The 15,749-nt window shown below is 52.9% G+C and overlaps 1 protein-coding gene across 1 annotated transcript in view; it reads left to right on the top strand.

Annotated features, from left to right (window-relative positions):
- Positions 1-57: 57 nt before the first annotated feature.
- Positions 58-15,749, top strand: part of KIAA1671 (KIAA1671 ortholog) — a 28,327-nt gene continuing 12,635 nt past the window's right edge. Inside the window, exons 1-2 of the mRNA XM_015426424.1 lie at positions 58-195; positions 13,553-13,671. Coding sequence (XP_015281910.1) covers positions 157-195; positions 13,553-13,671 — 158 coding nt within the window. The 5' untranslated portion in view covers positions 58-156. The remainder of the gene's footprint in view (positions 196-13,552; positions 13,672-15,749) is intronic.

Here is a 15,749-nt window from a genome sequence, read left to right as displayed (position 1 = left end):
GGGGGGGAATAAGATCATGCCCAGTTCTAGGAACTGTTTATCTACCGCCTCCACAGCAGCAGCAGCAGCACAGAGAGGAAGGGGCTTGGAGATCCAGGGAAGTGTCAGCAGTTGTCTGGGAGTCTTTGCCGGGCCGCCCAGAAGAGGCCTGACGTGATGCTCAGTTCCTTGTACACAAAGTTAATCGCTCGGCTAGTGAGTATTTGGAAACCCCTCTTTCCAACTGTGTGTCTGTCGTCGTGGGCTGGCGCGTGTGTCTCGGGTGGGGATTTTGTCTCCACATCACAAGTAGTCTCAAGAAAAGGGCTGCAGCTCTCTGTTGCTTGTCCCCCGGCAATCCCTCTCGTAAGTGGATACAAAGAGTAGTGGCAGGAAGCCCCGGGGGTGGGCGAAGGGCCCCTGGCAGCCACTCGCACACAAGAGAGCGCTGGGCAGCTGTGGGCTAGTTGTGCTGTTTGGTGAGCCAGTTTGGTGTAGTGGTGAACTGCACAGGCTCTAATCTGGAAGAATCGGGTTTGATTCCCCACTCCTCCACTTGCACCTGGCTGGGTGACCTTGGGCAAGCCATAGTTCTGATAAGAGTTGTCCTTGAAAAAGAGTAGTTTCTGTCAAGAGCTCTCTCAGCCCCACCTTCCTCACAGGCAGTGTTCCCTCTAAGCTGAGTTAGTGTGAGCTAGCTCACTGTTTTTCAGCCTCCGGCTCACACATTTTTGTCTCCGCTCAGGAAGGGTGGCTCCAGAGCTAACTAATTCATGCAGCAGCCCAATCGCTCGCTTACAGCTTTTATGCCAGTAGCTTACAAAGTAGAATTTTTGCTCACAAGCCTCCACAGCTTAGAGGGAACATTGCTCACAGGGTGTCTGTTTGTGGGGAGGGGGAGGGAAAGGAGATTGGAAGCCGCTCTGGGACTCCCAAGTGAAGGGCAGGGTATAAATCCAATCTTCTTCCTCCTCCTCCTCTGCCACCGCCACATGCTGGTTCTTGCCTGCTTTGGGGTCCCAGTGCGCAAGCTGGCTAGGAGACAGCTTGGGGTGGAGTTGCTTGGAAGTTTGTCGTGGCCAGGTCCTCTCTGCATCCCTCAGAGGCCGCCTCCCCTTGTGTGTTCACTCCCGGTGTCTCAGTTGTCCATCTGGAAGCAACCCCTGAAGGTGTCACCCCCTGGCCCAAGGCAAGAGAACCTCAAGGGCATGAAGAGAGAGGTCCTGGAGGGCGTGCCGCACTGAAGACTCGCTCAAGTCTGAGCCTGTTTCAGGAGCACGACAGAGGAGCTCTTTCCTTGAGCTGGTTCTTAGCCACTCGTCCCCTTTCTAGGTGCCCGTCACCCTTGTCAACAAAGCAGCCCCCGGAGGTTTCTGAGCTGCGGCTCGGGGGCAGCGTGCACTGTCATCACCCCTGTGACTGTCGGAGGTGCCGGATTGCTCTTTTGTGGTAGCCAAAAATAAATCGGAGACAAATGCCTTCAAGTGTGCGCTCCTCTCCCCCTCTGGGGGCCGAGGGAATGACTGCGTTTCCAGGCTAAGGGAAGGCGGGTGGCTTTGAGGTGGCTTTTGGCAGTGAGTGGTAGACCCGAAAGGGCTGGCTGTGTATCAGGCAAAGCCCTGCTGTTCAGGGCAAGCCAGCTAAGAACCGGTTTTGGAAACCAGCGTGGCACCGTTGCTTGCGTGCGCATAAAGTGCCATTGAATTGCAGCTGACTGATGGCAGCCCGTGGGGTTTTGAAGGCAAGGGACGTTCAGAGGTGGTTTGCCACTGCAAAAGAACCCTGGAATTCCTTGGTGGAAGTCCCATCCAAATACTGACCAGGGCCGATCCTGCTTAGCTCCTGAGAATGGGCACGATCGGGCTCGCCTGGGCCAGGCAGGTCCCATCCTGTATACTGCAACCCATCTTTTTTCATGGAACACCCCCTCTGCAGTAGCCCTTTCAAAGGTTCACTGTAGCCAAACTCTGCCTTTCTCCAGAGGAAATTGGGAAAGATCTCTCCAGTTTGCTATTTGGACAGTGGAAGGGAGTGGGCGTGTCTGTGCTTGAACAGAGGTTTCCCCAGCCCCTCTCGCTCTACACACAGGATGCTCACCTATCAGGGAACAGCAGTGTTGTTAGAAGAAGGAGAGAAGAGATTGGGTTTGTACCGCGCCCTTCACTCAGAGCGGCTGACAAACTCCTTTTCCCTCCCCCTCCCCACAACAGACACCCTGTGAGGTAGGTGGGGCTGAGAGAGCTCTCCCGAGAACTGCCCTTCAGAGAACAGCTCTGGAGGCGTGGGGGAATCAAACTCGGTTCTCCCAGATTAGAGTCCGCGCGCTTAACCACTACACCAAACTGGCTCTCTGTGCTGCTGGTCTGTTTGGAGGCTTCTGTGCTGGTCTGTTTGGTCTCCGAGAATTTGGTGACTCCTCCCCTTCCAGATTCCTTCCTCAAGCCCCGACAGAGATAAAGCACATAAAGGAGCGTGATATTCCGGGTCTCGTCTGTGAGGTCGGCTGGGCACGGTGATGGCTCTTTGTCCAGGACTCTGAGTCAGTTGGAGGGACTCACCTTTTCCCTCCAGGACCAGAACCACGGGGCATCACACACACACACACACACACACCATCTCTGCTGCATTAGCTCTTTCCCCTAAGCAGAAGGAAGGAGATAATTTGGGTCAAACAGATCCCGTCAGACGGACTTCCAAAAAGGTTTCCCTTTTCCGTCACTTCTGATATATCTTGGTCCAGCCGGCAGTGTTTCAGCGCACGACCCGGGACAGACAGAAGGGCTCGGCAGTTGGCCGGCTCCTCTGCGCATGCCCCTTTGGAACAAAGGGAAGCTGTACAAAAGCACTGTCAGTTTGATGCGCCTTGTGCAGGGGAACTTTCGGCTCTCGGCCTCTTGAAGCCTACAGCGGCAGCGTGACTCTGGAAGGTTGGCTGTTGCCCAAAGTCACGGAGAAACAGGCAGGGGCCTTCCCTTAGCAGACGGGAAGCCGTCACTTCAGAGCCGCAGGGTTCTGTATTTTGTCGGTTTGGCCTCTTGGGCACACATTACGTTTTCCTATTTCCGGGCTTTTCCTACCTATTGTTTATACTTGCAAGCAGAAGAAGTTTAAAAGCAGACATTGAAAGGTGTCAAAGTAACATTGTGCCATCTACTGGGCAAAAGCTGGGGCCTGTGGTAAAGTTTGGAGCAAATACCCTCTGGAGACCTCGAAGAATCCCTTGTTAAAGAAGGAAGGAGGGAGTTTTTGTGCTCAGGTTGCGTTCAGATAAAATCCATGTAAGAGGTGCCCCTGTTGGGACATCCAAATACAGATGTGCCGGAAAGCTGAAACCTGGTTTGACACCAAGCTTTCAAGCCAAGGTTTGAAGCTGGTTTCTTAACCACAGTTTGTAGTTTTGGGGACATCTGAATTCATATGTTGGGACCGCCTGATGGCCCCTGGGTTTTGGCCACTGTGTGACACAGAATGTCACAAACTAGATGGGCCATTGGCCTGATCCAACAGGGCTTCACTTATGTTCTTATGAATGGCGCCACCTGTCCTGGCCACCAGGTGGGAGGCAAGTCCCAGCAACCACAAGGTCTGGCAGCAGGGGTCAGAGTCCAGAGTCCGAGTCCAGTGTGGCACCTTTAAGACCAACAAAGTTTTATCAAGGTATAAGCTTTTGTGTGTATGCACACTTCTTCAGATACGATGACATGGAAATCATCAGTCCATACATATAGGCAGAGGGTGGGCAGCAAACTTGTTGTTGTTGTTGTTCAGTCGCACAGTCGAGTCCGACTCTTTGCGACCCCATGGACCAGATCACGCCAGGCCTTCCTGTCTTCCGCTGTCCTCTGAAGTTGGCTCAACTTCATGTTCGTTGCATCTATGACACTGTCTGACCATCTCATCCTTTGCCGTCCCCGTCTTCTTTGACCTTCAGTCTTTCCCAGCATCAGGGTCTTCTCCAGGGAGTGCTCCCTTCTCATTGGGTGGCCAAAGTATTTGAGCTTCAGTTTCATTATCTGGCCTTCCAGGGAGCAGTCAGGGTTGATTTCTTTTAGGATTGACTGATTTGATCTTCTTGCAGTCCAAGGGACTCTCAAGAGTCTTCTCCAGCACCATAGTTCAAAAGAATCTATTCTTCGGCGCTCGGCCTTCCTTATAGTCCAACTCTCGCAGCCATACATGACTACTGGGAATACCATTGCTTTAACCATGCGGACTTTTGTTGGCAGGGTGATGTCTCTACTTTTTATCATGCTGTTTAGGTTCGCCATCGCTTTCCTCCCAAGGAGCAGGCGTCTTTTAATTTCATGGCTGCTGTCACAGTCTGCGGTGGTCTGGGATCCCAGGAACGTGAAGTCTGTCACTACTTCCACGACTTCCCCTTCTATTTGCCAAGGAGTGATGGGGCCGGATGCCCACTTTTGCGCTCTCCTCTTTTACTCTGAGCAAGAGGCTCTTGAGGTCCTCTTCACTTTCTGCCATTAGAGTGGTATCGTCTGCATATCTGAGGTTGTTGATCTTTCCCCCAGCAATCTTAATTCCCGCAGCAAACTAACATACAGTTGTGTTCCAAAGGCTGAGTCAAAAGCAATTCAAGGGTCAGGTAACAAGAACTGGTATCCGACCAGTCAGGCAGCTGATGGGGGGGGCGGGTTTCAGCAAGACTGCAGACAAGTTGTTATATAAGAAGTCTCTCTATGAGTGTGGATGTTTCCCACATAAGGCTCTTCACTGCAAGCTGACTCAGCTCCTCTACTCATGAGGAGTACCGAGGCCCAGAACTTGTGGTGCCTTGTCAGTCTCTCATCGTTCTTCCCATGCCTCAGCCCTTTGCCTTGGGAGACCGTGGCGGGTCTGGTTGTGGGCCGGTCTGTGCTGGAGCCTCCAGGCCTGAGGGCCCTGCTGGCTCAGGGTGCCTTCAGGAAGACCCCGGGGCCCTGGCCTAGAGGAAGGCTCTGCTATGGCACAGCTTGGGGGCAGCCACAGGGCTCAGTCCTGGGCCCGGGACTTTCCAGTGTTTTTATAAATGATCTGGATGAGGGTTTGGAGGGGCTACTCATAAAATCTGCAGATGACACCAAATTGGGAGGAGCAGCAAACACGCCAGCAGACAGAGAATTCAACAAGGTCTGAACACGCTGGGAAAGTGGGCGGATGTGAACAAGATGCAGTTTAACAAGGATAACTCAAAAAAAAATTTTTTTTATTTAGGATATAAACATTCATAATCAACATTAATTTTTTTACATTTGTCCCTTTCATACCCTACCCACCTCCCTTTTCCCCTCCCTAATATATGGCTTCCCACAGTGCTTCGACCTCCTGCCCATCTCTTTATTAATTTTTACAACAACAATTTTCTTTTTGTAATTCACTAGGTAACTATTATTTCACTATAGTAATTAATTTTTAACTTATCCTATCTCCCAAGCATTCTATCATTAATAATTATTAAAACTAAACAAATTGTCTTTTACTTCCCAATACTTTTCTAAGTATTCTTTTAGATCCTTCCAGTCATTATAGAAATCTTCTGCTTCCATATTATTCAACTTTTTTGTCAGTTTGTCCATTTCAACTGAAAATAATAATTTTTTAATCCAATCTTCAATCTTCGGGACTTCTTGCTGTTTCCAATTCTGAGCAATTTTGTTTTGACAAAAAAAAAAGGATAACTGTCAGGTTCTGCATCTAGGTAACAAAAATGAGGGACACGCATGCTGAATGGGGGATACCCTCCTGGATAGCGGTGTGTGTGAACAAGGTCTTGAGGTACGGGTGGACCGAAAGTTAAATATGAGCAACCAGTGTGATGCGGTGACAAAAAGGGCTAATGCGATCTTGGAGTGTATCAACAGAGGCATAACTTCCATATCACAAGATATCCTAGTCCCGCTGTACACTGCATGGGTCAGGCCGCACCTGGAGTCTTGTGTGCAGTTCTGGAGGCCTCACTTCAGAAGGTGTGGGCAGAATGGAGCGGGTGCAGTGGATGATCGGGGGCCTGGAGACCAAGAAGCCCCACGAGGACAGGCTGAGGGACCTGGGAGTGTTCAGTCTGGGGAAGAGGAAGTTGAGGGGGGACAGGGTCGCTCTCTTGGAGTCTTGGAAGGGCTGTGTCCCTAAGAGGAGGGCAGGGAGCTGTTCCTGTGGGCAGCAGAGGAGAGGACTTTGCAAGAACGGATTTAAATTACAGGCAGAACGGTACCCGCTGGATCTTAGGGAAAACTTTTTCACGGTTAAGAGTTGTGCAGCAGTGGAATCGGCTGCCCGGGGAGGTGGTGAGCTCCCCCTCACGGGCAGTCTTGAAGCAGCGGCTGGACAAACCCTGGTCAGGGATGCTCTGGCCTGATCCTGCACTGAGCAGGGGGTTGGACTAGATGGCCTGTGTGGACCCTTCCCACTCTGTGTGATTCTATGATTCCAGGTGGTCTTCCTCTTCCTTCGATGAGGACTCGCCCTCCTGTGGAGAGGGGCCGTGGCTCAGTGGAAGAGCCTCTGCTTGCCATGCAGAAGGTCCCAGGGTCAGTCCCTGGCAACATCTCCAGTTAAAAGGACCGGGCGGGAGGTGATGGGAAAGACCTCTTTGCCTGAGACCCTGGAGAGCCGCTGCTGGTCTGAAGATTGATGAACCCGGGGGTGGGGGGTGGGGGTCTGGTTCAGTAAAAGGCAGCTTCATGTGGCCAAACCAGGGTGGTCCGTGGCACCACTCTTTGCAGCCTTGTGACCACAGAGGGTTGGGCAAGCGCGAGGAGGTCAGAAGAGCCCTGCCGGGACCTGCGGCTGGTGACTTGACACTCCACGTCTCGTTCCTGGACCTCAGCCTGGCCCCGATGGTGTCTCTGCCAGTCCCTTGATGCCCTCGCTCTGTGTTCTCCGCCTTGCCCACCAGCTCCCACAAGGGCCCCGTGGCTCTGGATCTGCCTGGACCTTCACAGCGCTGGAGTGTCCTGCTCTCTACGCCACATTCCCCAGTTGGCCGCCCCTGCTCACGTGCAGCACCAGGCATGCCTTGGGTGGAGGCGGTGTGCTGTGCGGCGCGTGAAGTAGCGATTCTTCACCCATCCGAGGAGGGGGCAGGGGCGCCTCTTGTGAATGCAGGAGGTCCCAGTTTCAGCCCCTGGTAGCATCTCTGGCCGAAAGGATCAGGTACTAAGCAATGCTCCTTCGAAGCGGTGGAGTCTTGTGAGCAAAAATTCTACTATGTGAGCTGCTGGCGTTAAAGTTGTGAGCCAGCGATTTGGCTCCTGCATAAATTGGTTTGCTCTGGAGCCCTCCTTCCTGAACTGAGAGAAGAACGTGTGAGCCAGAGGCTAAGAAACTGTGAGTTGCTCACACTAACTCAGCTTAGAGGGGACACTGGTACTAAGGGATGTGAAGAAGATGTCTCCCTGCGACCCCAGAGAGCTGCTGCTAGTCAGAGGAGACAGGAGTGACCTAGATAACCCATTGGTTTGTCTGGCATCAGGCAACTCCTTGTGATCGGAATGGTTCTGCCCCCCCCCCCCCGCATTATGACTAACGGGGGGGGGGGTGTTCTTCTCCAGACTTCAGTGCTGAAATGCAAAGATACTTGCTGTGAGACATAAAATTTTCAGAAATTTCTGAAGTCGTGGAAAAGACCCCCACCCACAGATACTTTTTCTGGGGGGAGAGGATGGAAGTTTGGGGTGGGGGACAGTGTTCCCTCTAAGCTGAGTTAGTGTGAGCTAGCTCACAGTTTTTTAACCTCCAGCTCACACATTTTTGTCTTAGCTCAGGAAGAAGGGCTCCAGGGCAAACTAATTTATGCAGTAGCCAAATCGCTCAATAACAACTTTAAGGCCAGTAGCTCACAAAGTAGAATTTCTGCTCGCAAGACTCCACAGCTTACAGGGAGCATTGGTGGGGGACTGAAATATATATGCAATACTTAGTTTCCTATCAAACCTAAACTTCTTGGACTGATGCAGTAGTATATGATGTGCATTATTTATAACTTAGGTAGCATAGAAAATTGTACTATTGGGCATAGTTATGGAACTTGAAAATATAAATATCTTCATTTTCTGTAAGAAAAATTGCAAGAATAACCTAGTACTTGAGGAGGAGTTGCAGACCGCTGCACCCATCTGAGAGGTAGGGAAAAAAAATAAAAGTTGAAGACAGAGAGCAAATTCTGGAGTAAACAAAAGAAAGCTTATTATTTGGATCGAAACTCTCTCCTAGAGTCACATTAGGACTGCCAACATGTTTGGATGTTTAGCTAAATTTTAGAACATTAAAAATACTGAACTTGTTTATAATCTATTATCATTAAATCATTATAGCATATTAATTGTTGCCAAAACTATGTACATTTGAAAAGGTTCTTGCATGTAACAGGTTTTTTAGTGCTCTGTAAAAATTTCCAATTTTTCTATTCAGAAAATTGAGAAAGCCCTCAAACTTTTTCATGCTGTGCATTTGGAATTAGGAAAATGCTGTGTGAGACAAGGTTTTTCTCACTCAAAAAGAGAAAACATTTCATAGGAGGTTTTTTCCGGTATTCCCCTGTATTTCCGATTTTTTCCACTGGAAGAATTGAAAAAGCCTTTTTTTGTGCTGTACATTCTGAGTGTGAAAAACCTTGCCTTAGGGAGAATTTTACTCATTCTAAAAGAGAAAATATTTGTAGGAGGGGTTTTTTTTAGTGCTCCCCCCAAAAAAAAAGTCCTTGGGGAAAATTGTGAACAAAAGTTTTTCCAGGTTTTTCCACCCCCGAGTTTCCACATCTCTACCCATATCTTTCTGCGTTTTCTGCAAATGCTTCTTGTGAGAACCTTCTTGGCTGCATTTCTCCTCCTCTTCTGTCTTCACAGAGGCTTTGGGAAGTGTTTCCTGGGGGTGTGCTTTCCTAGAGCGTTCTGAGGTGGGCGGTGCAGAGCTCCTGCATCCCCCCCAGTTCCTGAACTGTGGAGCAGGCAGCATCCTTACTTCTCGTGGGTGGCCACGCTGTTGCTCAGTGACATCAGTAACATCAGTTTGCTCTGAGCCAGTTTGGTGTGGTGCTTAAGTGCGCGGACTCTAATCTGGGAGAGCCAGGTTTGATTCTCGTTCCTCCACTTGCAGCTGCTGGATGACCTTGGGCAAGCCATAGTCCTGTCAGAGCTGTCCTTGAAAAGAGCAGTTCTCGAAAGAGCTCTCTCAGCCCCACCTCCCTCACAGGGTGTCTGTTGTGGGGAGGAGAAAGGAAAGGATTTTTTAAGCCGCTCTGAGACTCCTTTGGGTAGTGAAGGGCGGGGTATAAATCCAATCTTTTCTTCGTCGTCTTCATCTTCTTCTTCGTCTTCTTCTAAAAGCACCCCCCCCCTCTCTCTCCCCCTCCCGAGAGCCCAACACGTTCAGGTGCCACCTGCCACCCGGCAAGTGGTGCTTGTTCTGTTCCCAGTGAGCTGGGCATTGCCTTGTGTGGAAATCATGCTTTGCTGCAAAGCCAGTAAATGTGGGTTGCTCTTCCCCTTTTTCCATAGGGTGTTTCCCCCAGTCTTGTTTTCAGTGTATTTATAAGGGCTGGAACATGCCATTGTTCCCTCTAAGCTGAGTTAGTGTGAGCCAGCTCACAGGTTTTTAGCCTCCGGCTCACACGTTTCTGTCTCCGCTCAGGAAGAAGGGCTCCAGAGCAAACTAATTTATCCAGCAGCCCAATCGCTCGCTCGCAACTTTAATGCCGGCAGCTCACAGAGCAGATTTTTTGCTCACAAGGAGACTCCGCAGCCTAGAGGGAGCTTTGCTTGTTGTCCTCTGATCACGTTCTGTGGGAACAAGTCTGATTAATGCACGTCGCCTTTTGTCATTTCCTTGGGGAACCGCCGAGGTGGTTCCTGGTCGCCTGCGGATGGCGAATCCCTAGTGGGGCTGCCATTCTGGCCTGTGATGCCTCCTGGCCCGGAGCGCCCCAGCGCTGGTGGGCAACTGCTCCGTGGCTGTGCCTTGCGTGCAATTGGCAGGCCTACCGCCGTCACAGACAAGGGCAAAAATCATTGTGGGTTTTCTTCTGCTGGCACAGGGAAGCTGAAGCTGCTCCTGGATTTTTTATCCTCCTTCTGGCAGGAGGCTAATAAATCAGATGGATCTTTGGCCTTTGAAAGGAACACCGTCAAGAGAACGGAGTCCTGGGCAGTGTTCCCTCTAAGCTGAGTTAGTGTGAGCCAGCTCACAGTTTCTTAGCCTCCGGCTCACACGTTTTTGTCTTCACTCGGGAAGGGATGGCTCCAGAGCAAACTAATTGATGCAGCAGCCAAATCGCTCACTCACAACTTTAATGCCGGTAGCTCACCAAGTAGAATTTTTGCTCACAAGATTCCACAGCTTAGAGAGAGCATTGGTCCTGGGTTATGGGAAACGACCCAGAGCGAGGGGAAGGGAGCAGACCCCTGCAGAGACGTGGCTGGGGGCGTGGGGGGGAGGGGGGAGCTCGCACGGCAACAGCTGCCCTTTTCTTGTGCTGACCCGGCTTCCTGCCGCCCTGTGTGGCCTCCCTTAATTAAGGCGTCCCGTTCCGCCCCGCCCCCCCCCACACCATTGAGCTTGTTTAGGGTGACCTAATTGTAGGACAGTTGTCAACAGAAAGGGAGAGGAAGGGGGGCGGGTGGGATGGACGGGGGGGGGCTCCAAGCATCATTATGTTGCGTTGCCAACCGAGGGGGGGGGCAGTTTGCCAAACAGAGAGACGTTTAACATGTTTGAAAGGCACTGCCAAAGCAGGACGGTGCAGGAGTCCGTGTGGGCGCCTCCTCTTGCGAGGGTGCTTGGGAGAGGGACGCCGTGACTGATTCTGGGACGACCAGGCCCATCGGGGTTTCCTCGGGAAAACTCCTGCAGAGTGCACGTTTTCCTTTGACTGTGGGCTGTGGCAAAGGAGAGGGACCCCCCTACAGAAGACTGCTCATGCCAGCTCTGGCTCCCTGGGGGGACAGAGACTCCCAGCTGCCTTGGGTGGGGGGGGGGTGGATCCTCGTCATGCTCTCACCACGTTGGGATTCCTGGTGTCTTCGGTGGGCCACTGAAATTGATTTGATCCTCCTTGGAAGCTGTCCTTTCAGGGGTGTCTTTTCTGGGCCTTCACAGTGTGTGTGTGTGTGTGGGGGGGGGTGTTCCTTAAAGTCGGCCTCCCAGCTGCAGAGAGCGTCTCATTGCATGCCGATGCTTCCCTGTAGAAACACAAGTCGGGCAACTTCCCTGCTGCTTGGTGCCGTGGTTTGAGGCCCCAGAGTGGGTCAGGTCCAGTGTTCCCTCTAAGCTGAGTGAATGTGAGCCGGCTCACAGTTTTTTAGCCTCCGCCTCACGTGTTTTTGTCTTCGCTCAGGAAGGATGGCTCCAGGGCAAACTACTTTATGCAGCAGCCAGATCGCTCGCTCAGAACTTTAATGCCGGTAGCTCACCAAGTAGAATCTTTGCTCACAAGACTCCGCAGCTGAGAGGGAGCCTTGCTTGAGACTACTGTCTTCTTATACGGTTCTACTTGCAACCAGTGTTCCCTCTAAGCTGAGTGAGTGTGAGCTAGCTCACAGTTTTTCAGCCTCCGGCTCACGTGTTTTTGTCTTCGCTCAGGAAGGAGGGCTCCAGGGCAAACTACTTTATGCAGCAGCCAAATCACCTGCTCACAGCTTTAATGCCAGGAGCTCGCAAAGTAGAATTTTTGCTCACAGGACTCCACAGCTTAGAGGGAGCATTGCAGGGCTTTTCTAGTGGTGGGTCTTCTTGGGGCCAGGAGGGTGGGTGAGTGGGTGGGTAGGGGAGCCAGGAAAGGAAGGTCTGAAGGCTCAGTGGCAAGTTTCGGTTTGCCTCTGCAGGATGTGTGAATTGCTCAGTAACGCTAAATACGAAACTACAAAGATGAACTTTTTGAGTGTTAAATGAGGGGCAATTGCTGTTTCTTATTCTAGAGATGGGGAAGTTGGAAACTGCAGTAGGCTTGGAAGTGAGTCCCATTTCAAAAATTTTGGAAACTGGTGCCCTGGTACGGTTTCTCCAGCTGGGGAGTGGAGGTCCCCGTCTGAAGGTGGGAGAGACGCTTTCTGGTGGGCCCCGTCTGGGGTGGAAACACAGTGCTTCCATCACATTTTCTCCGCCCTCGACCGTGGGCTGGGTCAAGGAGGCGTTCTGGAGTTCTGCGCTCTCCAGGGGCATGCAGGCCCAACTTGGATCACGACCAGTGTTCCCTGTAAGCTGAGTGAGTGTGAGCCAGCTCACAGTTTTTTAGCCTCCGGCTCACACATTTTTGTCTTGGCTCAGGAAGGATGGCTCCGGAGCAAACTAATTGTATGCAGCAGCCCAATCGCTGGCTCACGACTCTAATGCCAGGAGCTCACAATGCAGAATTTTTGCTCACAGGACTCCACAGCTTGGAGGGAGCATTGCGACTGCCGGGGGGGGGGTTCCTTTGGTGTCTCCCCTGTGTTGTTTCCTTGACCCGAACATCACAGTGGAGCTGGTGTTGATACTGCTGTTGGCCACAGCCGCACTTGGCACCTTGACGGGGCCATCTCAGGCGAGGCAGGTTGTGTCCGTGCAGCCTCTCCCCACGTGCCATGGTCCTGATCCAGATAGGGCCCCCCACGTGCCTGGGAAGCACAGAACTGCCGAGCACGACTCTCAAGCCACGGTTGTGCCCGGGGGAAACGCAACATGAAGTCGGGTCTTCCATTTTCTTACAGTGGGGGCTGGGTCCCCTGCCCCAAGGGGCAGAATGGGCTTCCCCCTCTTCTGAGGGCCAAGAGCGCAAGAGGACCAGCCGCCCTGTGAGGCCTGGCCTTAGAGGCCCTGGGCAGGCCTCGGGAGCAGTGTCCCCTCTAAGATGAGTTAGTGTGAGCTAGCTCACAGTTTTTTAGCCTCCGGCTCACACCTTTTTGCCTTCGCTCAGGAAGGATGGCCCCAGAGCAGTGTTCCCTCTAAGCTGAGTTAGTGTGAGCGAGCTCACAGTTTTTTAGCCTCCGGCTCACACCTTTTTGCCTTAGCTCAGGAAGGATGGCCCCAGAGCAGTGTTCCCTCTAAGCTGAGTTAGTGTGAGCGAGCTCACAGTTTTTTAGCCTCCGGCTCACACATTTTTGTCTCAGCTCAGGAAGGAGGGCTCCAGAGCAAACTCATTTATGCAGCAGCCAAACCGCTCGCTCACAACTTTAATGCCGGTAGCTCACAAAGGAGAATTTTTGCTCACAAGACTCCACCGCTTAGAGAGGGAGCCTTGCTCGGTCGCGTGGCTGCTCAGGGCCTCCGTGTGTGGTTCCGAGGGTGGAAGCCGTGTGCAGGGCATGCAGGGCCTGCCGCTCATGCCTTGCAAAGGGGCTCTCCAGCACATCACTTGTGCCGGCCACAGAGGAGGGAGGGCTTTTGAGGGTCTGTGGAAATTTTAAATCAAAACGGGAGGCCTTGGGCTGCCATCTTAGTGCTCAGAGCTGACTGGACCGGCGGCCTCCCAGCAAAGCTCCTGAAGGTGTAGTGGGGATTCCCTCCGGGGGGGGGGGTGAGCCTGTTGCTTGTGCCCATTGGAGGCCCTGCCAGCCGCTTCGTGGCCCCGAAAGGCCCCTGATGCCTCCCTTCTCTTTGTCTGTTGCAGGACCAGCTGAAGCAGTGCTTTGGCCGGCCGGCGGCTGAGGCCAAGGACACGGACACGCTGGTGCGCGAGGCCGACAGCCAGTATGGCACCTGGAGTGACCAGCGGCACAGCGGGGACAGGTGAGAGGCCTTGCGGGGCAGGCAGCCGGGGACCGGAGGGCTCGCCTCGTCCCCTCTCCGGAGCCCCTCTTGCCTCGAGACCTCCTGGAACAAGTGGGAGGCGGGCAGGAGCTTTTCCGGGTCTGTCCTTGGACGTAGGCACACGTGCACTCTGGGCTCCAGTTCCCCACTGCAAAGCAGGAGCAGCGAAGGCCCCACACCGCAAGCGCACGTGGCCCGTGCGGGGCCCTCGGAGCTCAGCAGCTTGGGGGCTCCTGCCCCAGCTGGAGGGGCCCCACTCGAAACGCGCCTGCTTTGTGTCTCCTCTCGGCCCGAGACCTCGCCTGGCCTCCTGCCCCTGCCCGGCAGCACCCCGGCTTCCAGCCCCTCTGCATTAAGGTGGTCTGCTCTGCCCCCCTTGCTTGCCTCTCCCCTGTACCAGGGCTCACCTCCTGTTGGACCTCCCCCCCTCCCCTCTTCCTGCCTCTCCCCACTCCAGAACCCACACGTTAGTCAGAGCAGCCTCTCTGGCAGGAGAGAAGCAGCCGCCCTCCCCACCACCTCCTGCCCTCCCTCCCTCCCTCCCTCCCCTTTAGGCCAAGCCTTCCCTGCCCCATCCCACACACACCCCACGGTCCCCCCACTCTCCCCTGCCTTCATCCTTCCCTGTGGCGTCTGCATCCTTTGGCTTCCCCCTCTCCAGGGCGGGTGGCCTCCCTGTCCTGAAATCAGGAACCCGCCACACCAGAGACAGAAGAAGCTTTGCTTTCCCTCCCTGCCCTCCTCCCTGGAGGTCCCTTCCGGCTCTAAGATGGCAGCCCCCAGGTGGAATTGCCCGGGGTGGGGTGGGGGGGGAGCCCTCTTGAAGGAGAGCCCTAGTCAGGTCTGCTGCAGCCCTCGGTAGGTCCTTAACTGTTCTGCTCCGGAGGGGTCTCTTTCTCCAGTTGTTATTGTCGGTCTCAGTGCTCCAGGAGGGGGCCTCTGAGTTGCCTCTGGATGGGACAGTGCCCCCCGGGAGGAAAGGGGGGCTGCTCGTTGCGGGAGGGATGGGCTCCAGCCCACGCATGGCGAGGATCCTCTGCCCGACCTGGCTGGTGGAGCAAGTGCCGCGGGAGGTGCTCTGTCGGCTTCCGAGGGGTTGCCGTAATCCCCAGGCTGGAAGCCGGGCTGCTGTTCCCAGAAGGCCCCTGCTTGTCTCTCTGGGCATGGTGAAGCCGCCCCTCCCTGCCCCCCCCCCAAAAGAAGCAACATCCAGGGGAGGGGAGGGGAGGGGAGAGGATTCCTTTTTTTAATATCTGAAAGGAGCATGCCGCCTCTGAGGAGCGACTCCAAAAACTGAGGGAGTTTAAAGTTTAAATCCCCCCTCTCTGAAGTCACACCACCGTGGCTGCCCCTCACCAACAACTGGGGAGGATCATTTTTTTAAAATAAATTAATTTTTATTTGTTTTATCCAATGCTTTTACATTCCAAGTTTTTTAGCGTCTTACAATTTTTCCTCCCCTTCCCTCCCTCCTCCCTTCCCTATCTTCGTGTAGTCCTTAGTCTTTTCTCTCCAGCCACGGGCACAAAGTCAAAATCTTCCACCGAATGTCTTCCTTTCCCTCCTTGGATATCCACTCCAGATAGGTCTTCCACCTTTTCCAAATTTCTGCGGATTTCCCTTCCCAGGATGCCTCCTTGCGTAGGACTGCCGCGATGACTGACTGTATGAAATCAAACAGATAGCTGTGCCAGATTTCCACTGTCCACTTACTTTTATCCTTCCAGCCCCAAGCTATAGCTGCTTTCCCCGCCAATATCATAGCCTTAACTAGGGCTTGGTCTTCCTTATCCACACTTGAGTTTCCCATTGTGCTTGTCAGCATTAAATTGAAATCTATATTTAAATTTATTTTAGCTACCTTCCTTATAGCTTTAGTAATTTCCAACCAAAATATCCTTACTTCACTACACTCCCACCACATGTGTGCATACCAGCCTTTAGATTGCCTACAGTGCCAGCAAAGTGAACTTGATCCTGGGAACATGTTAGCCAGTTGAGCCGGTGTCTTATACCATTTCGTGAGAAATTTATATTCCAATTCTTTGAATCTAAAT

The sequence above is a fragment of the Gekko japonicus genome, unplaced genomic scaffold (genome assembly GCF_001447785.1).
Source record: "Gekko japonicus isolate JY-2015 unplaced genomic scaffold, Gekko_japonicus_V1.1 scaffold856, whole genome shotgun sequence".
In the NCBI taxonomy this organism is placed as follows: Eukaryota; Metazoa; Chordata; class Lepidosauria; order Squamata; family Gekkonidae; genus Gekko; species Gekko japonicus.
Note: the sequence above shows the minus strand (reverse complement) of the source record. Positions and strands in the feature narration are given on the sequence as shown.